Source organism: Schistocerca serialis, chromosome 12 (assembly GCF_023864345.2).
Source record: "Schistocerca serialis cubense isolate TAMUIC-IGC-003099 chromosome 12, iqSchSeri2.2, whole genome shotgun sequence".
NCBI lineage: Eukaryota > Metazoa > Arthropoda > Insecta > Orthoptera > Acrididae > Schistocerca > Schistocerca serialis.
The window spans coordinates 1,752,847-1,778,212 of record NC_064649.1 but is presented as its reverse complement, the minus strand read 5'-3'; the positions used below and the strand labels follow the sequence as shown (position 1 = coordinate 1,778,212).

Below are 25,366 nucleotides of genomic sequence, written 5' to 3'. Positions count from 1 at the left end.
TTTAAGCGCGGTGACACGCCAACATTTTACAGATCTGCCGTCTCAGAAATGCTCCACCTTTGGCGCGAAACCCGATGATCGTACCGTTTCCGCATTACGACGACGACTGCACTGTTTTCCGCCTGCCTGCACTCATCGAATACTTTCCCCTCTTTGGAGAAGTGTGAGGGGGAGTTTGTAGCCTTTTGGCTTTTACTCCCCTGTGTACATGTGTGTGTGATTTTTCTATATATTTTTGGTGTCTGTGATATGTGATGAATTGTTGTGTGTGTATCTGGGACTTGCCTGAGGTAGGCGAGATGATTGGTGATATATGGGAAGGAACTGGATTAGGGATTGGGTATTGGGATTTTTCTCTTCGACTTAATCGTCGAAGATCGTCATAGGGCGCTTGTGTTTATCGCGGGACATGTCATACCGACCAAGGGAGTGGATGAGTGCATTTCCGGATCTGGAAGTACCTTCATAGAAGGCCCTTGCCAGATCCTGGAAACGCTCTCTCAGGAGTGGGATATCGGCTGCGGCGTGCAGGTCGTCTGTGGGGAATCCGAGAGGTAGATGCAGTGCCCTTCTGAGGGCGCGGTTTTGCAGCCTCTGGAGTTTGTCCAGGTGCTGCTTTGCCGCGTATCCCCAGACAGGGCACGCATACTCCATTACTGGCCGGATCAGGGCCTGGTAAACGTTTACTGCTACCGGGCAGGGAAGGGAGCTGTTTGTGTTCAGGATAGGGTATAGGATGGACATTCTGGCGCAGACCTTCCTGTGGACCTCGTCTATGTGGGGTTTCCACGTAAGACGAGAGTCCAAGGTTACGCCAAGGTACTTGGCGGTTCTGCGCCAGGGGAGTTGGGTTCCATTTAGGTGGAGGTGGAGGAGGGGACGTTGAGGAGGTTCGCGCCTTCCGAGCCTGCGGGTAATCAGCATTGCCTGCGTCTTCTCCGAGTTGATGGTGATGCGCCAGCGACGGGCCCAGGTTTCTGTGTCATCTAAAACCCTTTGTAGCCTACGAATGACCAGGTCCTTGTTCGCATTTCTCGTGTAAAAGGCTGTGTCGTCTGCGTACTGCGCAGTGTGCACCAGGGGGGCCGTTGGAGTGTCCGCAGTGTACAAGCTGTACAATACGGGCCCCAGGACCGATCCCTGTGGCACCCCGGCACGAATACGCCTTCTGGTGGAGGTGGCAGTTTCTACTTTGGCGGAGAAAGTCCTATTCGTGAGGTAGATCTTGATTAGCTGAACTATGCTCCCTGGAAACCCTTGTGAGTACAACTTGTAGAGTAGCCCTCTATGCCATACTGAATCAAAGGCTTTGGCTACGTCCAGTAGCACTATCCCGCAGTAGCCTCTGTGGTTGAAGCCCTCTGTGGCTGCTTCAACCATTCTCATGACCTGTTGTGGGGCAGAGTGGTTCTGCCGGAATCCAAATTGGAAATCCGGCAGAATTTGCTCTCTGGTAATGTGTTCTTGTATGGGTTTTAGCAGGAGGCGCTCATAGATCTTGCTGAGAGTTGGCAAGAGGCTAATCGGCCTGTAGTGCTGCGGGAATAGAGGGTCTTTTCCTGGTTTGTGTATCGCGACCACTTCCGCATGTTTCCAGCAAGCTGGGAAAACACGGGAACGAGTAATCTCGTTGAGGACGTTCGCGAGGTGTGTGATCGCTGTGGGTGGGAGTTTTTTGACTAACTGGTTTGTGACACTGTCGTGCCCTGGCGCCTTTTTTGTAGGGAGGGACCTGATTACTCTTGCCACGTCCTCGGGGGCAAAAAGTATGGGTTCGTCCTCTGGGTCCCCCTCAGCATTGAGGACTGTTTTCCGCGTCCCCCGCACGCCTTATATACCGCCTGCCGCTGGTGCTACCACCTGCCGCCTGTGGGTGGTCACTGCATGTTGACCTCACACAATATGACTGGACCGTGTACTTCGTAACAATTTCCTTACGATGCGACCACCTTGCACTGAAGTACCTGTGTAACAGCAGGAGTCAGCCGCAAACTCGCGAGATGACAGCCATTCTGAGCACTCCATTCGTCGAATGGAAATGCAGTTGGTGGGCAACTGCGTGAACCCGCACGCCGCGGGCCCGTCATAGCGCTGCCAAGATAAACGGACAGGTCCAACTGCACGTCTTACTGCTTATCTAACAGACGTTTTAGGTTGCGATAATTCGGATGGCTCTACGGCGCAAGACCATTAGCGAATGCTTTATCACCTATTATTTTTCGAAAAAGCAAAATTGTGATCTCAGTTCTTTCCAGCGTTCGATGATTAACTTTTCGAACAGTACCACCATTCTAAAAATTCGAGAAAGTTCAAAATGTAACTTCTTGAAAGATTTTCGGTGGCTCTGTGAGTGATTAGTTCCAGATTCTGCTTTCCACCCCTCTAGATCATAGGCCCGTCTGCTATTCCGCCCTAAGGACGGTTCAGATAGCCTCTTGCTATGTTTCTTAAGGTACTTCCAATTCCACGTTCATTTACAACAATCCAAAAGCCTTCCGTCAGCAGGAAATTTAGTACGAATATCTCTTCGCCTTTTATCTGAAGCACTCGGAGCGGGCGTTCCTAAACGTGCACTATTCTCCGTTTTCGACGTACGCGCTTTGAAACTGCGGGTTTGCTCGTTTCGCCGAGTGAGTTCTCATTCATCCTTCAGTCTACGTTCGAGACAACTCTCAATATACTTCTACAGACCATTCGGCCGGTTGTCAGGTATGGGTCCGCTACCTGCAGTAGGACACCCGAACAAGCCGTCGGTATTTGAAAGATAGGACTTTTGTGGCATCGACGAGCCCGTTGTTGACGGAGAAAGTGAATTCGACATGTGCAGAGTTCCAGGGAACCTGCTCTCTCCCGGCAACCACACAGCGCTGAGAGACACGTTTTGTTAGTAACGGCATCGGACGCTATACTGTATGGGGAAGTGTGAACGGGCGGATATCAAAGTTTTTATTCCCTTTCGCATTTACTGCATTTTTATATTTTCTCCTCTCGTCGATTAAATTCGATACGTACTCGTTTTTTTACCCGAGGAATTCTACTAGGCCTAGTCTTTACCTATTTCATCCTCTGCTGCCTTCACTATTTCTTCTCTCCAAGCTACCCATTCTTCTACTGTATTTCCTTCCCCTATTCTTGTCAATCGTTCCATATGCTCCCTCTGAAACTCTCGACAGACTGTTTCTTTCAGCTTATCCAGGTCCCATCTCTCTAATTTTCTGCCTTTTGCTATTTCTTTAGTTTTAATCCACATTTCGTAACTATAAATTGCAGTCAGAGTCGCGTCCCTGGAAATATCTTACAACTTCGAACCTGGTTGTGAAATTTATCTTACCTTTATATCAACAATCAAGCTTTCCGGTATCTCCAAGTTTTGAACCACGTTCCATAAATATCAAAGTACGTGGGACATAAACCAAGAAATGTGTAATCTGTAAAAGGAGTATTTGAAAACCAGATCCCTATTATGGTAATCCTGTAGAAGCAGCTGAAGTTCAAATAGTGCAGTCATTTTATCCGGAAGATAAATGGGACTGTTCTCGCCAGAGTGCAAAAACAAAAAAAACTAACTAACAGTTGAAGGTGTCAAAAAGTTGTGAGTGAAGAGGTACACGACTCGAAGTATTAAAGAAACTTGTGCAATTTATAAGAGCAACTATACAACTTCACATATTGGAAGTGGGTAGTTCCACAACCACCTAGAGATGTGTATGTGCGTACTGTGCGAATTTTGAACTTTGTGTGGTAACTTTGAAGAACTTACTGGGGGACGTGACATATGACAACTTTGTAGGGTGTGTGAAGCGATTGGTAGCCTGTGACGTAAAGCGAGAGCCTTTTTTGTTTCAAGAATGCGGTAACTGCCCCGGAAAGGCAGGACTGTCTTTACAGACACTTGGCCTGGAAGACGTAGCAGATAACTCTGCAGAAATTACATATGCGACATTGGAGGAAAATGAACTAATTAAGAAGACTGTTGCCTTTGACTGTTTCACTGATGAACTTGGTAAACCGTCAGTGAGAGCAGTAACCTACCAGCAGCTGAGGAAATATTGCACAAGTGAAAGGGTGTGCACAGGCTGAACCATGTTTAGTGCTCACTGTTGTTTTGCTGAGAACTGGTCTGCAATTTTCCCACCAGGTCTCAATTTTTACAGGAGTGACATTTTCGAAACAAGACTACAAGTGTTGCAGGTATAAGTGATGACACAGGACATGACTCAGCACATGCTCTGCTAGCTATGGACGAAATTCTTCGACTGCAAACAGGGGCAGAGAAGATCATCATCATTTCTAGTCATTTTAAAACTCGTTAGCAGCTGTCTGAATTGAGTGAGTCGCTTGTGCCAACTGACTGGGTATACAGTGCTACGGGTCAGGGGAAGGTGTAGGCGGCCTTCTGAAGCACTATGCTACAAAGCATCTTTCCAGACCAAATACAGCTGCGATTCAGAATGCTGAGGATTTTACTAGAGTCGTGAAATCTTACACATCCACAGCCTTCATTCTTTTGTCCGAAGAGGAAATCGAATTCCGTGACCAGAAAGAAGAATGGTCCAAACAAACTCCTCCTGTGAATGGAATTAGAAGACATTTTTGGACTCAAAGTGATGGGCGAACTCATATTGCAAGCACTTTAAAGAGCAAGAAAGAAGGAATTTCGTTCGTTCGGCCAACACCTCAGAAACAGCAGGATAATATTCGGATTCACAACGTTAGAAGCGGGATGTTTGTGGCGTGTGTATGACTGACTAGTGGACTGCAGAGTTTAGAGACACCAGTTATGATTTAGACGAAATTGTAGTGAACTTTATGCTATCCACGTGGACCAGCTGCTGGATATACGTTTCCAGCTGAAGGACAACAACAACAACAACGCCATCAGTGCTCACTTCCTATTGGTTCAACAGGAAGGCATCACTATATCGAAGGGAGATACTGAAGCAGTGCAACACATTTTTAGTTCATGGACAGGCTAATTTCAGTAGAAAACAGTGCACAGAAGTTGTATAAATTGAAACCTTTAAGTCTTTGGATCTTTCACATACATTTTGGAACCATTTAAAATGTTTGAAAAATGAGTCTCTTACTCTTTTCAAAACTGAAGTTATATTAACGAAGGCTAAGTTTTGAATTTTATGAGCCTGTTGTGATAATGTAATAAAACAGGTTTTACAAATGGCAAAAAATGTCAATTGTTTATAAAATCTATTGAACCTGAAAGTGGAATCTCTCCTTTTCAAGGTACGTAGATCTATATGGTTCTATCAACAGAAAAAATCAAAACTTTATGGACTCGCATTTTTGAAATTTTTTCCATAAATTAGAAAAGTTCAGAACGCTATAGCAAAAGAACTTTGACAGGTTAAGTCCAAATGGAGGATTTCTTTGTAATAAAAAAGCAATTATCTTTCAAATAAAAAACCAACAAAATATCTAGAACTGTTCCGGTGATTGAGCATTTTAAATTTTTTTCCAAAATTAGCATCTTCAAAATGGTATGCGCAGTGTCATCTTTAGAGGGCTGTATCTCTAAACAGAATTTTTTTGGAGAAAGGCAAAAACTACGTGTTCCTTACTTGGTCCTCCACTTTAACATATGCTAAATTCAATAACATCCGAGACTACGAAGGTAAGATTTTTCCTAGCCTGTCTGAATTGGTATGGACTATACCACGCGCCCAGCCTGTCAACTGTGACTATCGCTATTGATGTTTACGCAAACGCTACATTTTTTTCGTCGCACCCCGGGCCACGGTGGTATTGTCCTCTAGCCAATTATGGCGCGTTACGACGACAACTTTCTGTAACGCTCCTCTGCTCAAAGTTAAATCTGTGGTGACGGAAACTTTTTGGGCTGGTGTGCTGCACAGCAACTACACGAATTTGATCGTACTATAAAATTTTTTTGCCTCTGAAGAATATTAAGTTCTGCGCCAGTCTGAGGTTTTACTTTATCTACGGCGCGTTTGGGCGTTAAAATCTAGCTGGAAGGTGTATTTTACATACCGGCGAATGTTCTTAGTGGTAAGCACCGGAGATTTTTTGCGGCAGTATATGAGATGGCCAAAAGGTTAAACCTTAACTTGCAGTTGTGAGAAGTATCTGACCTAATGCAGTCTTCGTAAGTTTACGATGGATGAAATTATTACGCGTTTATCTCACTTTGTAGCTTCAGTTCATAAAATTATGATGTACAATTTATCACGAAATGTGTACAGTGCTACACTCAGTCGTACCAGCATTTGGAAATTTATGAGTAACTTAGATGTTCTTTTCTCAGACTATGTCATGTGAACTATTGATTTGTAATTGTCAACAGCAAAACCAGGGCCAATGAGAGAATACTTACGAGGAAACAGGTGAATGTGATCGCATTTATCGATCGGTTGGTTGGTTGGTTTTGGGGAAGGAGACCAGACAGCGTGGTCATCGGTCTCATCGGATTAGGGAAGGATGGGGAAGGAAGTCGGCCGTGCCCTTTTCAGAGGAACCATCCCGGCATTTGCCTGGAGTGATTGAGGGAAATCACGAAAAACCTAAATCAGGATGGCCGGACGCGGGATTGAACCGTCGTCCTCCCGAATGCGAGTCCAGTGTCTAACCACTGCGCCACCTCGCTCGGTTTATCGATCGGAACTGACCTCCTAGACATCACACTACGCAATAGAAGTGTCACCACAACCAAGATTTCAGGAGGATGTTTCAAAACTGTATCTTTCCGTTTCATACTCAATTAGCAAGTAACGTAAGAACGTCACATTTCCGACAGTTTACCACAACAAGTCGTACTAAGAGACGTGTTTGGAGAGATCTTTAATGTGGTGTACGTTAGCATCGTTGCAGGCGTACATTTTTTCGCATTTTTAGTTCTTAACTTCAGGCGGTTAATGTTTTGTGCACTCAAACCGCAGTGTGTATGAGTCCGCGTGACGAAACAGCGATGTTTTCCCTGACATTATTGGTATTGGTTAAAAACAGTATTGGTTGCAATTTTATTTTTTATTTTTCAACTACGCGTTTCACCTTATTTAGGCTTCTTCAGGTTGATCTACATAGAAAACAGAACAAATACATTTCTTTAAGAATCGCGATCGCGTTGTGCAGACTTGGATAACCTAAAGGCATGTATAAACAGATCAAATACTAAAATAGCAAATCCCTTAGTTTTGCCTTTCTTAGAATACATGAAGCCAACTTCGCCTTCGTTAAACTCAGTTAAAACTAGAAATATAAAATAGTAAAAACAGATAAGAGAATTCACCAGTGATCGGACACTCAAATGCAATCACACTGCCGAAGCCTTATGGTAAGGCCTTACCTTTCTAGATGGACGCATAGCGTCGTGTGCTAGTTAGTACTGACGCCTAATACAGAATCACCTCAATAAGTGGCGCAGCCAAGCAGCTGCTGGTACGAATGAGAGGTCGTAAACTGGATGTACATAGCCACTAAAACTTTATAAAACATTAATAAGATGGAATTAGTAGCAGCAACACCTGTGCAATAACTTATCCTAAAATTTTGACGAAGTAAAATACAAAGGCGGTAAATTTAAAATGAGAAAACAGGGTGTATAATACAACACACAGATGCAGTACCTAAACAGATTTTACGTATCATATATCCCCTGACATCACTTATCGTGTACTGTGACTAACATGACCAAGCTGACCAACCGCCATGGAAATTTACAGTCATTGGTTGTGTTCACACTTTTGCATTACAAAAATACGCGTTTTAAGTGATATAGTGCAAACACCACTCAGCTGCATTGCACATTCCTCTTAAAACCGTGGAATACACCCTTGCCTGGATTTACACTGTGTGTTCATGTTTACATCGGATCTGGCCGCACCAAGTTACTTTTATCCTAATCGAATGTTCCAAAATTATACCTCAAACTGCCCACTGACTTCATACTTTGTTGTTTTCGAATTTGTGGTATTGTTGCTGTTATTCAGAAGATAGTAAAAATCACTAAACTTGTGCATTATACAATCAAAAACGAAACTTGTAAATTACGCACGTTACCTGCAGTCAGCAAGCAAAAAACTTACGTAACGGGACATATTTCGCGCGCTTTTTCATCTAATGATTAGTGAAACTCTCGCTAGGTGGTAATCCTCATATTACCGTACTCTGGCGAGACGTCTGCAAACTTATTCCAGCAGTGGGTACAATAGCCAATGGCAGAAACAAAAAACTGTCAGACACTAGCAAAACAATAATACTAAACGTCGATTAAAGACGCATCAAAGCATGAAAGATATAGACAGGGATTCGATAGCAAAGAATCAGTAACTCTGTCCACTCACTTTTGATTTAAGCAGTGAAATGCGAAAATTGTGCGCAGGTTGGCAGGGCACCCTTGGGCTGAAACGCCAGACCCTTCGGGGCGCCCGAAGGAGCCCAGCTCCGAGGGAACCATCACCCACCCCGCCCCCCACATCAGTGTGGGAAATATGCGAAATACGTTCTGGAAATTTAAATTCTGTAATACGTTATTCGGAAATTTTGGAAATCTATAGAGAAACAAATAATCACAATTTAAGAAAGATTAGGTGATTTATTCAAGAGAAAGAGCCTCACAAATTGAGCCAGACGACATATTGGTCTACCTCTGGCCCTTATGCAAAAAGTTATTCGGCTTGGCATTGACAGATTTATTGGATGTCCTCCTGAGAGATATCGTGCCGAATTCGAACTGGCGCGTTAGATCAACATCCAAAATGGTTGGAAAGTCCTGCGCATAATGCTCCAGACGTACTCAATTGGGGAGGGATCCGGCGGCCTTGGGCGGGCATTATCTTGCTGAAATGTAGGCCCAGGATGAGCTGCCACGAAGTGTAAAACAGCGTCGACGTACCATTGTGCTGTAAGGGTGCCAGCGCTGACAACGTAAGGGATCTCGCTACGAAACTGAATGGCACTCACGATTGTCAAGCCGTACGGTGGCGGCAGTGCGGTTTATATCCGGGGCCTCTCCCACACACGTCGGCGCTGGCCATCAGGGGCAGCACTCGTGACTGAAGAGTCAGTGGGGTCTCACACCGAACACGTGTCTGGCGGCGAGGTACCAATCTGTTTGTCGCGAGTGATGTCTGGTGTGCCATTTCTTTTCATAGCACGACCCCTTTTGTTGTCATCCGCGCACGGCGATTCGGCGACGACATTCTACGCCCCATTTTGTTGCCCCGTGCGGCAACCCATCCTGGGCTTAAAATGAGCAAGATAATGCCAGCCCCACAGGGACGGTTTACACTGCTCGTCTTCGTCCTCGACAAACCGTATCTGGGCCAGCAAGGTCGCCTTATCTCTCCCCAATACCAATTGAGAACTTTTGGAGCATTGTGGGCAGGACGATCGAACCAGCTCAGCAACGCACTAATTGAGAAGAATTTGGCACGATTTCCCTCAGGAAGACAGCCAGCAACCGTATCGAAGCCGAGGTAATTGACTGCTTGCATAACGGCCGGCGGTGGACCGACGTATTACTGACTTTCTCAATTTCTCAAACTCACTCTCGAATAAAGTATTCAATTTTTCTGAAATTGTAATCATTTGTCTGTACATGTGCATCAGAGCTACCGATTTCGGTCCCATTCGGATAATTCCTTCGTGGTGTGCCGGTTTTTTGTCTTCGAGTGTAATTCTTGGCCTCTTTGGATAAAGCTGTGCTGCTCTGTGGGCTTTCCCCAAATGCCTGTAAAACGTACGGCACGGCTGTATGTTGTGTTCTTTTTATCCTGAGCAGCCTTCCAGTCATTTCGCTACGGAAGTAGGAGTTTAAACAAAAACCAGCATTGGGGGAAAAGCGAGCTCGTGATGTGACAGCTCCTACTCTGTCAAATACCTTTTTCTTTCCGAGCGTCTGCTTTGTCATCCTAAGAAATGTATCGGATCGAGCAGTTCTCTTTGCGCACAAACGTTTCTGCAGATAGAGCTCTAGTAATGCGCAGTCCATAAAGGTCATCGGAGTCCAATCAAACGCGAAACACATTCCACCCAGTTACCTGATGTAGCTGCGGAACTGACACCTTTAAGTGAAGGGGGCAGCGTTTGTAAATGCGTGTGGTTTTATCCCGGTTTGCGGCAATCTAACGGTGCACGTAAATTATCTGTTAACAGTTTCTGATGCCCAATCCGAATGCGTTTCGTATAGCCGAATGTGGCGATCTCTCATCCACGTCTTTTCGTCTGCTCTAGAAGTAATGTGCCAGCTCCCCAGGGAATAGCTCTACAAAGAACGTTTTCGCACCACACTACGAAAAATAACAGCCATTATCTTCGAATACGCAATGTTCCTAGTTTTGCGGACGGAACAGATGTGGCGCTAGTTAGCACGTGTGAGCAGCGTGGCAAGTGCGTTGTCTGGAACGTAACACCGAGCACGCCGTCCATACGGTGCAACTACTCGCTGCTGCGGCTCGGTCGATGTTTTCGGAGCGGCGCGGCGCGGCGCGGCGCCGGACTGCCGCTGGAAGGCCACGCGTCCGAGAATAAAGGCCAGACGTCCCGTCCAGGAATAGCCCAGGGAGCGCCCTGGAAGCCTCCGAGGGGCCTTCGTCCTCGCATCACAAAGCTCTGTAGAAACTGTGGTTTGCCTGGCGCACTCGCGCACAGTTTCGGCGAGACGAGTCGAGCTACGCCGATTACGTTAAAATTAAAATGCGGAAGAGCGTGTCGTGTCAGACTAAAGCAGGCAGAAGTTCACTCCCACCAGGCGACTAGGTCAACTACTACTTTATTTTATTGGTTGAATATTTGACCGTCTGAGACTTAATCTTACATTTTTTACAGTTACTTTCAAGGTGGCCTGTAACGGCCGAAATCAATTAGTTGTTGAGAGTAAATATCGTTCTTTGCCAGACAGGTTAATGTTTCCAAGCATTAGTTCAGGATTACGCCGAAAACTGATTTCCGGAAGTTGTGACGCTTCTGACACAAACCGAGACATTGTTTGTACCTGCTATTTTCCGATACACGGTATACCTTAACCTCGGCGGCCTTCGAACAGCTAAACCCAGCCGTTTCGACAATGCTTCCGCCGACGGCCCGAAAGCCACTGACGGTGCCCTTTCGGACGCCAGACGAATCGCTTCGTTCCTCCCCCCCCCCCCCCCCCCTCACCACTTTATCTACCTTCCACGGGTAGTCGTTCCACGTGCCGCCTGTACACGTACACAATTAACTCGGCGGTGGACAGGAATTTACACTGCGGATCAGCAGAAAGGTATCTTGTGCAGTTGTAGCCTGGTAGCCGGGTTGCCACGTGACTTCCTCGCGTCTGCGCCAAAGTGTGTGTGTGCTCTCGCTGCTCCGGTGTCCAGGGCAACTGCGCCGTCTCCGGTAGACACCGCAGCACTTTATCTGCTAACTTTATTTTTAGCTCAATCGCAATCTCCCGAGAATCCACGGCCAAATTTTTGCTAAGCACACTCCACTGTCCAGCGAAACAGACTGACTGGTGCTTCCATCTGCTGGAGCTTGTGCATACTACACGAACAATGAACTATTTTAGTATCTGTGGAAGGCGAACACGCCAGCTGGATGTACAGTTTATTAGTAAGTAACGTCTTATAATCAATCACTGGCCAATATTGAAGATTCGCATGTAGTTTTCTGTGTGTCAGTAAATACAATTTTTAGACTGCTTTCCTTTGAGAGAATAAATGCACAATTTAATGGACACGTATGTCCACTTAACATACGATCACTTCATTTGCATCCCATCAAGTGTGTGAAATACTGTGAAGCATTGCAATTCTTGTTCATACACACACTGAACATAATTTGGTTATAAGAAAGGGCCTTGGAAATGAACACACACATTAGATCTGGTGATGAATGAAGTTTCCGACCTGCCGGGATTTAGCAGTAATGGTCGTATAGACAGCAATCAGCAGCTGCAAGCAGTTGTGGATGGAATACATCGGAAGCAGCAACGTAAAGATGTGATGGCGGTGGTGGTGAAAACATCTTCAATATGCTAGCGCCAACTACTCCCCGCCGAACTGCTTCCCAGCTGACGAAACGCTCCTCAGATTTAGGGGGTGGTGTGGTTTCAAAATATATTTGCCAGCAACACCCGACAAATACGGTTTAAAGCTTTTATCTGGTTGTGACGCAAGAACGTTTTATGTCCACGGGGCAATCTCATACATTGGAAAAGGGACCGTAGAACAAAAGGTTTGTAAGTGCCAAACCGGTGTGTATTAACTCATCGCAACATGACCATCGATAACTGGTTCCGCTCATGAATTAGAACAGCTGCAAAGAAAGAAACCAACACTGGCAGGAACCCTCCGGAAAGAAATTCCACCTACCTTCGTCTCAACTAACGACATACCATTGGGCAGTTCAAGATTCCTGCTTCAGCCCCAAAAGATGAAAATTGCTTTCAATGAAACATCGAGAAAAATGAAGTGATATGACTGTCTAGCATGCACGATGAACGCGAGGTAAGTCCAATATCTGGAAATCCGGAAACTGATTAATTTTACAACTCGTCAAAAGGGATGTACATGTGTATGACAGACACTGCCACCGTTGAACAGCTAAAAGAACAAGCAGACGTTCGCCCATGAGGTGCTTTCAATGTGTGCTCGATATTTTAACAACTGCAGACTTGGCTGTAATGTCAGTTGTCTACAGGTCTGGATACGCAGCTAATAGTTGTATGAGAACTGAGCAAACGGTGTACATAGTCTCGTTACTACTGCCACTGTAAAGTCATTCGACGAAGATTATATGTACAGTAAGAGTGTCACATGTTTGTATAAATCGAGCAAAGGGCATGTTAGCAGGACGCGAACTGCTGCAACGGAAGAAAAACACGATCAGGTAATACTGCCAGGGAAGTAGCGATCTAACAAGCTACGGTAGGAATAAGCATGGGGAAAACCCGGTACGTCCTTTTCTCGTGATTTAGAGAAACCACCAAAAGCCTAAAAATGTGTGCCTGATCTCACTCTCTCCTCCCCCCCCCCCTCCCCCTTGTCTTGTCAGCAGTGTCCAGTTTGGATTTGTCCGGTTTTGCATTCTATTTTGTCTGTAAGGTGAGGTTTTTATCTAACTGGATGGGAAAATTCTAAAGAAAAACCTGTTTTTATAGCAATTAAAAAATGGTATCATTAGAAACAGTATATACATTCCGAGAGATAAAAAATGTAGAAAGAATGTTTTAACGATCCTATGGAAGTGAGCAATATCATGTGGTTAACACGCGCCGTCATGAGAATATTGCGTCTCCACTCACCTGACAACTGAAATTTCTTTTCGAACTTCAAAACTACTTTTCGTGTTCTACAGCTTAGGAGCAGCTGGCAAACACTCGGGCTTCTAACGTGTCCCGATGAACGAGCGGGATAAAGAACTCCCAAAACAGCGCGAGAGGGCAATCACAAAGAAATCCGCCAACGATCCACTGTGCACAGCTGACTGCGCAAGTCGTCAAAAACAAACTTAAATGTTGACAAGGATAAGAGGTGGTTCATTCCACACGCCGCTATGTAACCTCGTCTTTATACAGGACGTTCAGAGTATGGCAGGAAAAGTAAAAATGGGCTTTAAAACGCATACCTTAAGAGCTATGAGCAATTATTGATCTTTACACTGTGAAGCAAATGTCGTCTACTGCAAGCTCTTTGTTTATCATGTTTTGGTGTTAGTACGGAGCAAAACGAGAACTAATGTCCAGTGAACATGTGCGCTAAAATGCAGCTATGAGCGCTTACTTATCTTCGCTACTCTGAAACAACTCTTTATGATCAAGTGTTCACGACTGTTAGGGTATGCGTTTTGGAGCACACGTTTATTGGACTTTTTCCCTCGTTTTAATCCTTTCCACCACTTCCAAAATATGGAAAGCAAAGGGCTTGTAGAAGAAGACATTTGACTGTATCCAAGATCAAGACTTGGCCATAGCTCTTACGGCACGCGTTTTAGAGTCCATGTTTACTTTTGTTCCGAATGATTATTCCTGTCATATCTTTGAATTTTGACCATCACTTCTGAAACACCCTGTACGAACCGTCTTCCACTCATTATTTAATAATGAAAACGGCACCAGTTGTTTTTTGACGCTTAGCACAAAGTGTTCCGAGAATTTATTCTTTTTTTAAAGTGCATTTGTTTACACAAATGTTTGCTGTGTGATATTCTGGCCCTCTCGCGTCTTTTTGAAGTTAGACTGTAATCGGAAATCTTTGTGTGTTTTAAATGCTAATGTCAGAAATGGTATTTCTGTTTGGCTACTGACAGGTACTTCCAATTGCAGTCTAAGTTCAAAACACGCAAGAGAGGCAGAAAATCAGACATGCAAACATATTCAAGTAAATAAGTGCACTTTAAAATGAGAATTAACTCCCGAAACGCGTTGTGCTAAGCATCAAAAAATTAGTAACTGGTGCAGTTTTCATAATTAAATCAACAACAACACAGTTGCAAGGTTTCGTGATTCATGTAATATGACGAACGAAATTAAATCTTCCACTCGTATGCAGTCTGCTGAAAATGTGTGGACATTCCGAGCGCACAGCAGGCATCAGCAGTGGGCCGAATTAACTGAAAGTATTTGCCGCGATTACGGCGGGAGCGGCGGAGTGTGTGACGACCAGAGAATCTGTGTCCACCCCTGGAGCCGCAGTCCAGCCCCTGCACCACCAGACGCCGCTCCTGACCTTGGGGTGGAACACCCCCTCCCCCCACTCTCCCCCTCTGCGCCCCTCTTTTCTGCTCTCTCTCTCTCACACACACACACACACACACACACACACGCAGGCGGGCGCGCGCGCACTCCCCGAAATTTCCGCTACTTTCCTATAAATAAACGGACAACCACTAAATTACTTTAAATTTTATGACGTCTTGTTTACAGACGTTACACATTGCGTTCTCCCTGCACGACTGACCTTCTCCACCCCTTTAGCACAAACTCGTTTCTTACATATAAATTACTACTACGCACAACGTCGGATACATTACGCGATTAAAAAGCGCCGAAAACGCGTTAAAATCGAACCTTATGACAAATCAAGTACCAGGTAACCTCGAATTTTATTCGAATTCATCACTCGCTAAAGACTGTGCTAATGCATTTCGATACGATTTCGAGCAATAAAGTAATCTGCCAGCCGCACTACTATGAAACCTGGGCAACAAAGGAGCCAAGTACACGAAACGGGAAGAGCGAATTCTCTTTTTGTCGAATTTGGCTTCGCGTCTTGAGCTTTTAAGTAATGTAGTCGGTTGTGGCAAACTACGTTTGATATTGCCTGCAGTGGATTAGAACTGATGATACATTTCAGCGAAGAACGACATTCTTCAGGATGCGACTCTAGTATGCTTTTGAAAATTGTTTCAATAGCTGCACAAGAATAGCGACGTCCCACGAAATACGTGAAACGTGAAGGGAGCTGCATCGCCGACCACAGGTAAGGAGTGGAGCACAGTGGCCCTGCGACGCGTTTTCAAGCTGACTTCCGGCTAAATGTATCACCTGGCAATGCGCCTCAATATTCGTTCACCAACAACACTTACTAGTTGGACCAACTGAGGTAAGGAAGAAAGTCTGTGAGAAAGATATGGAAAAGCATCTCTTTTAGAATACACCACTGAACAAAACGGCTGGAACGAAATCGTGGAAGGATGGGAAATGTGGACGACATATAGGTCTGGACGAAGAGGCACAGGTGGGAGGATCCCGTCCTACGGCAGATAAGCCATACACAGGTGTAGGAAAATCATGTACTGTCCTCGAACGTCCGAGAAGGAATGCTGGTCGATTTGTCGATTGATTCGGGCGAGAAGACCAAACAGCGAGGCCATCGGTCCTACGATCTACGATGGGAGGAATCGAGCGATGAACAGAACAGCTCAGTCCAATAATGGGGAAGGGATGACGTGCAAACAGAGGGAAAAGGGGCGTCAGGGCAGCAGGAATAGGGAAGAACAGGAGGGGAAGAGTGTGGAAATGGTGAGAGCAGCGGGTGCCCCAGAAACGCTACGTGCGGTGGGGAACCGCCACCCATACCGTCCCATTATTACGATAGAATGGCAAAACCAGGGTAAGACGACACGTGTGAAGTGGAAAGAAAGCAGACAAAATGTAGGGAACCTGGAAAGTATGGAGGGAAGGTCAAGGCCATCACCAACGCCTACGCTGAGGGACTCAAATGGCACAGGAAAAGTCAAGGGCGTATACCTGAGAGTACAAACCACTTTTTTTAAAAAAGTGAGGACAGGCGTAACCGTGCGAGGGCCGTCCACTAACATCCAAGACGAGGAAGGTGGAAGGGCAGGGCCACAAGGCAGGGGCAGTTCAGTAAAATATGGATCAACTACTGAGGGGCCCGCTCAACCTAGTATGCCAGACTGCCGCCAGCAGGGACAGAGGGTGGGAGGCTCCCTAGTTCATTGGACAGGGGGCAGCCACCCGAGAGCCCGCCCACGACAGATTTGGCGTAAAGCCTCGAGTCCGCCTCCTGAGGGGGTAACTGACCGCCCCTCATCCAGATGGTCAAGTTCACTACCCAGGATACCCAAGTGGCCAGGAAACCGAAGGAAGTAAATCAAACAAGCTCTATCACCGAGATCAGTGAAAAGGTCGTGGACGGCAGAGACCAAACTGTGGTGGGGGAAAGACAACACCGAGCGATAGTCCGAAGGCAACTCATTGAGTCCATACGTGACAATACTCGATGTGAGGGAGGACTTTAATGAAACAGATGGCTCAATAGATCACTTCCGCACGTGTGACAGGAAAGAGATGGTGTTTCGTGACAACAGAAGATGAAGGCACACCCCACATGGTCAATGGATTTAGAACCATTGGTGTAGAAAATAATGGCATCCTGAAACTCCCTTAAGAGCATTCGGAGCGATGGAGAGGTTCAGATACCAGTAGAGATCCATCTAAATCCGTGGCCGGCGAACTGGGGAGGGGGGGGGGGGGGTGTGTGTTTCGGGAGAGAACATGGCGATGAGTTCAAGAAGAGGCAATGGCAGTCACGGTGGAAAGAAGCAAGGCGGAGCCGAAGTGGTAAATGTAGCCCAGGACGGGCAGCGGGTGGGCGTCGGCCCGAAGCCGCAGAAAGAATGCAAGGCGCGTTAACTAAGAGGCTGTGCTAGTGTGAAAGGCACCAGTGGCGAAACGGGCACCACGATGGTGAGCGGGGTCCGAGACAAGCAGCGTGTTAGTGGCAGCTGATTCGTAAACCAGACGAGACAGAACCAAGGGTAAACACTCCGTGGCGCAAGAGGTGTGGGCGAGGAAGCATAAAGCCAACTTTCAGATGACTGATACGGGACAACCGAGTAAGCTTGTTGCGAACATGAAGACCCAAGAAACGGAACTGGGGGACCACGCTCCGGGTCAGGGTGGACGTTAGGATCGCGAAAAATGCACAATCCTCGACTTAAGGGGAGAGAACTGAAAAACCGTGCAAGAGTGACCACGTGGAAGCGCACTGGATGGCACTATGCCATTCCGCAGTGGGCGCTAGCCCGAATACAGAATCGTCCACATACCGACGGTCTGGCAGATGTCAAAACTCCATTAACAGCAATTAGAAAAAGGACACTCAACACGGAGCCCAGTGGAACGCCATATTCCTGTTTCTCACAGCTGAGAACAGATCCAACCCAGACTCCGCGACGGGTGAAACAGGACCTGGCGAATAAAAATCGGCAGGAGGACCCAAAGACCAAATTCGTAGGTCTTACAAAGATCTAAGAAAACTGCGACAAGATTGCGGCGCTGATAGAAAAAAAACTGCCGATCTGCAGTTTCCAACTGAAGCAAATGACCGATCAGAGACCGTGCCTCCCGAAAGCTGTATCGATAAGAAGGTAAGAGATCTAAAGATTACGACGACAAAATGTGTAATTATGCAGGAGGTGAGTATCGTACGCGACAGTCTGCGCTTCCACGTGGCACAGTTCCACATCACTGCGCCTACTTCCAAAGTTAGCTTCCTTTCCCATCCTGCCAGCAGCGGGATAACGTTTTGTAAACACTGAGTGCACACCACCTAGCTACGATCGGAATTTCACCTTTGTCTCTTATTGCCACACAATACGAGCGAGCGAATGGTTCTTTCCTTTGGTGGTAATTTTTCGGAGTCGTCAGAAGTCCTCTTAGCTGACTGCTGCTAAAGCACACCGACGTCCGATTTTACAATAATCGGACAAAGATCTCGAACCGAGGCACGCGTCCTTCGGCAGGTCGGTACCCCACGAGCCTCTAATAACATTTATCTGGCCGGGATTTACTGATAAACGAGAAACTGACGAACGTTTTCGACATATCGACAGGCAACGGTGGGAACAACTTTCAAAAACAGTGGAAACAGCAAAACTTTTATATTTAGACTACCGCTTTTATATACAAGAGGGCGTGAGTAGTACCATAAACAAAACTGGTTTCAGTTCAAATGAAACTACTTACAGCTGAGTTTGACAGTTGCAGTGGACTGGGCGCCGGCCTACGTCACACAGTAACGTAGTGCGATTTTGTAAACGTGTCCGTGGCAACGCTTCAGTGTTTCCGCAGCCCAGAATGCGGCTAGTGTTTTCGTCTGCAGCCACAGTTGAAAGCTGAGAGCTGTCAGGGATTATCTTACGTCGTCTCTACTATAGTGACGATGTTTACTACTAATACTGCCCATTTCCAAAATAGCGACCCAAATATGCCCCTCATTGCAGAAAAAAAAGTACTCTGACATCCGTGCCGCCGATCTAAAATGGATAACAGTAATCCAGAAAGTCTTGCAACGAAACGAAAAAGTGAGTTAACGGCTTAGGAGTTAGAAGGGTTCCAAAAGAAGTAAACATACTGATAACGTACAAATATTACCAAACTGCAAAGGAAACCGGTCATCACCGTAGCGCACGGTCACAGGATTTTACTCTCAGTGGGCATTCGTAATGAAGACATTCACAGTAAATCAAGTTACTGAAAGATAAGATCAGACAAATGTAGTTTCACTTCAATGACGCAGTTATCGCGGACTTTCGAAACATTCTCGTCCTCTGTGGCCAATTGCAAGAACAGTTTTACGTAAAATGGGTTAGCGCACGAATATGCGTAAAATAAATGCTTAGTATTTGCGAGATCCCAATGGAAATAACTCGTATAAAGGGTTCTGAGAAAATGCTGATATTGCAGTACGAAAATATATTGTTACTGCAAAAAAATGGCAATTTCAATTAGTACTATATCTGCTATATTGTTAACAGGCTTATTCGCTTTGCAGTTTGAACACAATGTTGCAATACGGTAGAATAATTCCAGTCCTGTGTATGCATGAGGTGTCTGGAAACAGGTGGCTTCGGCGTGTCGACTTGCACAGTTTCCCTCACCTGGGTGTAGCACCAGTTCTCGGCGACGGGCGTGTTGACCTCTGGCGGCGGCGGGCTGGGGACGCGGGACACTGCCATGGCGGCGGCGGCGACGGCGGCCGAGCTCACCCGCGCCGTCTGCGGAGAGCACTCACTCACCACCGGCGGCCTGCAACACCAACAACGCCGCCTCAGACAAGCGAACGGCGCGCCGCCCACAGCGCCCCTAGTGGGGCACAAGTAACTCCAGTTATGCTCAGTGTACAATGACAAATTAGAGTCCTTTCCCAAAATACACAGTTACAATTCACACGAACGTGAGTCATTTCACTATTTTGGCATTGTCACAAGCGAGGTGTTTGTATCTACGAATTAACTGAAAATAATGGGCACAGTAATCGGAGACTGTAATGCGTAGCAGAATTTACGTTCGTATATACTACGAAAGGCGAACATACATTTCGAAAATAGACCTCTGAACTATCGTCGAGTACGGGAGAACGGAATATATTAGGAATACAACACTACAACGGTAATAAGAGAGAAATTCGTTTAGTCACATCGAGGCGCCAGAAACCGGAACACTATTTAAAAAATCGCAATAAAATCGAGGAGCACGTGGCCCATCTAACGAACACCGCCTATACTACTGCGTTAATTAGTTTTTTCGTGACATATCAAATGTCGTGAGGAGAAAAATGCAACTTCTGTCGGCAATTAAGTAAACGCTACAAAGAGCTGCTGTAAGGGCCCGAAAAGATTACATAGAATCCGGTTTATAATGTAAAGACATTCTACCAACTGAAAACTTTGTCAGGCGTACCGTGTTGCTCAACAATACACGGGCCGAGCAGACGAACTTTGAAGTTTAGAAACATATGAAGAACACTATGACGAGTGAGAAAATAATCGGCAGCGATACACGTGCAGATTACCAACGTTCAACGTTATTTGTCTTCCCCCCCCCCCCAATTACGATCAACTGTCGCAAATGTTCCTGAAACAATTACTCGCTTTCATGGCACAGTTCACTTTCTACAATACGGGACTAACACAGCCCGCTAATTGGCTTCTACAGAAGCGTTAAGATCCCAGGCAATTTCTTATGGCTCTTCTATTATATTCGGTCACACACACACACACCTCTTAGACACAATCATTCGACAGTCGTAAAAGATTCAAAATATTATTTGTCAACTCACTCGGAAGCACAAGAAAGGGCAGAGGACGAGGAAACTGTGATCACTCTTCTCCCCCTGGAGGTTCTCGTGCGGTATCTCCTTGGCATGCCGCGCACATCTGTGGCCGTAACGCCCAACTTCACACGACAAACTGAACAAATGAAACGCGTCTTTCTTAGAATATCGCTGCAACAAATTGTCTCTTATTCCGATGGTATTTTTTCGATCAGAAAACGGTTGCATCTGAGAAGTCTCTAGTTATTTAAATGCAAATGACAATTTTACTTTTTTAAGTATACAATTAGTTTCACAAGTTTATGAAATTTACCGGCTATCGCTGTCCACAGATACGGATGACGCAGACTGTGCTTCAGATGTTTTCCACCGATCGTTACATTCTAAACCTCCAACGATCGTTCTCATCCCAAACAAGATAAACTGAAGGATTAAACTCCTTGCATAAAATGGAAATATTTAATAACCAAAATGAAAAATCCTCTTATCGTTGCACAAAAAAGGCGAATATATCTTGGGTAGAGTTAATTATGTAAAAGGACGAACTAGCTTTCCGACTTATCTGTCAGCTTCAAAGACATTTAAAACATCCTGATATCGCGGCTTTTTACTAGTTAGTATTAGAACTCGTATCGTGTCAACTAAAGCAACATTATAATTGGTATGTCATATAACATAACACGTGCCATCGCATCATCCAACGTAGCATTTGTCATGTCGTGCAATATGACAGTGTGTCAAAGTCTACCGTATCTTCCTTCGCCGCCGGCGTTGTCGTTGTTACCGTGAGACGCCGTTATACCAAGAGGAAAGGCGCGTCGATCTTAGAGCGTGAAATATGATGACCTTAAGCCACTGACAACACACAACGGTCACGGTAGCACCTGATTCCAGAATAGCTGCAGTAGTTGGGATCTACCAACTACCCGCTCTTGACCAGGTCCCCAAAACTTAACTCGTAACGAGATTCCATCAAAGGAAATTGTCATAACGATCGTCTATAAAGGCTTCGTACAACGAGAAGAAATGTTACAGTTTGTGGAATAATAACAGATACGACCAAACTGTCTTGTCTCTTCTGCTTTATTTAACATAACTTCGTTCACAGTTTCATTTCGCATTCACCACTCATTCACCGAAACCCTTTGATGAACAGTTTTGGTTGCTTGACACCAACAGTCAATGATAATGATACAGCTTTTCTCCTGTTTATAAATTGAAGCCCGCTCTTCGCGATGCAATTAAAAAAAAAAAAAACCGGTCTCAATACCGCGTCCCTCGTGAGATGCGAATAGACTTATCCCGGAATTGACCGCCCTGTAGGTGTACTCAATTTAATGACCACATATCGCTGTCCGCTATTTCGCGTAACTGAATGTCCATTTGTTAGTCTGATTATACACTGTAGCTATTTAAAATTCGCCCCTATATTTTTCACAAAGCACAATTAGCACTTCTTTACTTGTTAAGAGTAAACGGAAAAAAAGACGCCGTATCATCGGCTTAGTCGATATAAAGCAAAACATCTTAATATGCCCAATTTTACCTCTTCTTACAGGATCGGCTACCTTACTCATTAATTTACTACATATTATTTCCAATAACACTAAACAGGTATCGCCGTTATATTTTAATTGTATTCAAAAGCATGTTACTACTGTTATGACCGACCAAATCGTAACAAATCGCGCGGCGTGCGTTTTTAACGATAACTTTACGCTATTCAAGTTCCGTTACAGCTATCTTGACTCGTAATGTTACAAAAGTTTAGGATGCATGCGTACCGATTCCAGGATACTTGCTATTATAAATGTATACCATTCTCTAGATACACAAATTTGTATCTGTTCTTACACTCGTCAGCACGTGTAACAGGGAGTGGGTTCAAGATAGCTTACTGTACCGTGGAAGTAGTGTTAAGTCGCAAAAAAAAAGTACGAATATGTCAAATTTTGATTTAAATGTCTTTGCAGCTGCCAGATAAGTCGAAAACCTAATGCCCTTCTTTTACATTCCTAACTGTGGCCTAGGTCATGTTCACTTTTTTTGTGCTATGATACGAGCATTTTTTCTTTCTGGTTCCCCACTTTTCCTCTACCACAATTTTGACATTAAGCCGCCATAGCTTGGCAACCGATGTAGATGTTTGACGATGACGGATTCGGTATAGTTGTGGTTTTTTTCTGTCTTCTGAACCATGTTGCTTAGGAATATATCGTGGAAGACCAGAAGTTCACCTACTAACAGTATGTACTGGTACTACGGTTCTTTTAGTTCGCCTGGTTTATGCAATTTATTTTAACAGGGAGAGAGCTGTCGTTATAAAGTGAAGAATTGCGCGGAGAAGGTGACTGAAAAATAGTTTAAAACCTGGGATTGGATGGCTAGAGGAATAACATCGGCTATAACCAGTTCAGCTTATGTAAATATGTGAACGAGAGACGTTGTCAATATGTAATATGTAGCCCGACGGTATGCCTTGTGGAAGAGTTATTACGTTAAAGAAATACTGTCTGTAGTGAGGCTGCAGACAGATTTCGACACATCGAGTACAATAAAAATGAACTGTTTGAGCTGCCCTATTGCTGCGACAGGTTAAGTGCGTGCGCTACTCACCGATACGGCCCACAAACAGGTTGCAGTTTAATCACTGTTCCTTGAATAGAACTACGCTTATTAATAAACTTGTTATTTACTTTTGCTTTTTAATCTATTAGTGTGGCAATATTAAATGTGAAAGGAAAAAAAGATGTATCGCTTAGGCGTAGTAAATTTTCGCTGTTCGTACAGCAAATCTGCAGCATCAGGCATGACTCCTTTACTATTAACTCAATTCACAACACAGTTTGCCGACAGCAACCCCGTACAACACTGAATTCACCTGCAAAGTTACATCATTGTAGGAGAGAGTTCTGGAGATATGACGTTTTATACACGTGAGTTCGATTCTTTAAAAAAAAACCGGGGGTCTTAGTTTACTCGTTGTAACTAATCAGTTACACACTGAACGCCGTTCTGCGATGCCAACTGCCATTTTGAAGGCGAAAGAGCCCCAATGAAAACTACTTAAACACACAGACTGTGTGTGTGATATGGGTCCTGTGCATGCGCTCCGAGCCGTTCTCAGGAGATTTTTTACCACTCTGATGTTGATAGTTGAGAAATCAGGTTTTGGAAGGATTTAAGAGCTTCCTGATGTGATGAAATCGCTCTCCGTGCATTTATTTGTTTGACGTAAGGCATGAAACTAAGGTCGCTAAGCGCAACATATCGGGCGAATACGGTTAATGGGACGTTAAGTCGAAGATTTACTCATTAAAATAGTCAACTTTTGACGTGCCGTGGCATCGTGATGATGACTCGTGCGACGGTTACTGTTGCTTTATCCCGAGTTCATCACATTTCGCTGTGCACCACTAATTGCTATCTGTTTCTCCGATCCTTTAAACTCTAAAGGAAGGCTCGCGAAATGAACGCTGTAACAGAAGAAGCAAGTCGTCCGCATGGTTTTTTTTTTTTTTTTTTTTTTTTGTGCCCGGTGCGTCCCTCCTGCTCATTTTTCAGCTTGCCTCCTGTTACGTGGTTGTATACGAGTTTCGCATTTTCTCGGTGGAATTTTTTTGAGCATTTCCGTACACGAGCTTGGGTAAGGCCTCTTTTAACTTTCGGTCAGGTCGTTCGGAGTCAGTCTTCTTCACAGCTAAGCCTCCCTGCAGTTTTGGGGGCACTCCTAGGACTCCGGTACCCGGAGCGACGCGAGCTGGTGACCGGTCGCCTGTGAAGCGCTTTCTGGGCAGTCCAGACACAGAGGTCGCGGCACTCCTAAGTCGCTCGCAAAGCGTCGCCAACGACTTGCCGTCTGCGTTGCCACGCAGTCCGAGTAGCGGCCTGTCATCGAACACGCCTCCTTACTTGAAAAACTGACGAGGAGGCTGTGAATGTTAGCTTTGTACGGGAAGTGGGAAACATCCCATTCTGTAGAACTACTCGTTTCGAGGGTACTGCACGATGGACTTGTCAGAGAAAACGCGGTGTAAAATGGGGAAAGAAGTTCACAAGACATCTATTGTTTAAAATAAAATTACCAGTAAGCCGGTGGAAGCAAATTTACAAATAAAAAAAGAAAGTGAAACCAAACCAGGAGTGTACTTTCGCGTTGCAGCGGTTGTGCCGTTGTGTAAAATTACACTGTAGTACGCGAACGAACGTTGAAAATTGAAGAAAAGCCACAAATCCCCCATCCTTATAAACACAGTGATCGCATACAAATTACTTGAGAAGCACATTCCATCATAACCACATTTTTTGTATGTATCAATCTTACGAGGACCGAGGTTTCAAAATAAAAGTGCTCGACAACAGTTTGAAATAAGGGATCTATTTTGTATCGATTCGCGTAATTTAACTAGTCAACATGAAATGGATGTTCAATTTCAGTAGCGCACTTGCCACGGAAGAAGCGCATGCGCGATTACAATTAGCAGGTGAAGGCTAAATAATTTCTCGATGCATTTGCCCGTGAATCAGGCGTTTTAAGCTGCCTGCGTGGCTAGCGGCCTCGCCCCTCTGACCTCTGCCTGCTACAGACGCGCCCGCCAGCTAGGTGACTCGGGTCGCCTGCTCGTTGCGTTCCTTTTCAGTCGCTCCACGCGCGGGCGGCCTGAGATTTGTAGGAAGAATAACACTCCCGGCAAAGAAGTGGGTCTTAAGCAGATTATTCGACCGATTATTGAATACTGTTCATCAATGTGTGACGCTCACCAGGCGAGACTGATAGAGAATACAGAGGAGATCCGACGGTCGTCACGTGTGTGTTACGGAGACGCCCC

The 25,366-nt window shown here is 45.2% G+C and overlaps 1 protein-coding gene across 5 annotated transcripts in view; it reads right to left on the bottom strand.

Annotated features, from left to right (window-relative positions):
- Nucleotides 1–25,366, bottom strand: part of LOC126428408 (protein roadkill) — a 326,473-nt gene that overhangs the window by 40,755 nt on the left and 260,352 nt on the right. For all 5 annotated transcript variants that reach the window (XM_050090329.1, XM_050090328.1, XM_050090331.1 and 2 more), the window contains one exon: nt 19,363–19,510. In XM_050090329.1, coding sequence (XP_049946286.1) covers nt 19,363–19,510 — 148 coding nt within the window. The remainder of the gene's footprint in view (nt 1–19,362; nt 19,511–25,366) is intronic.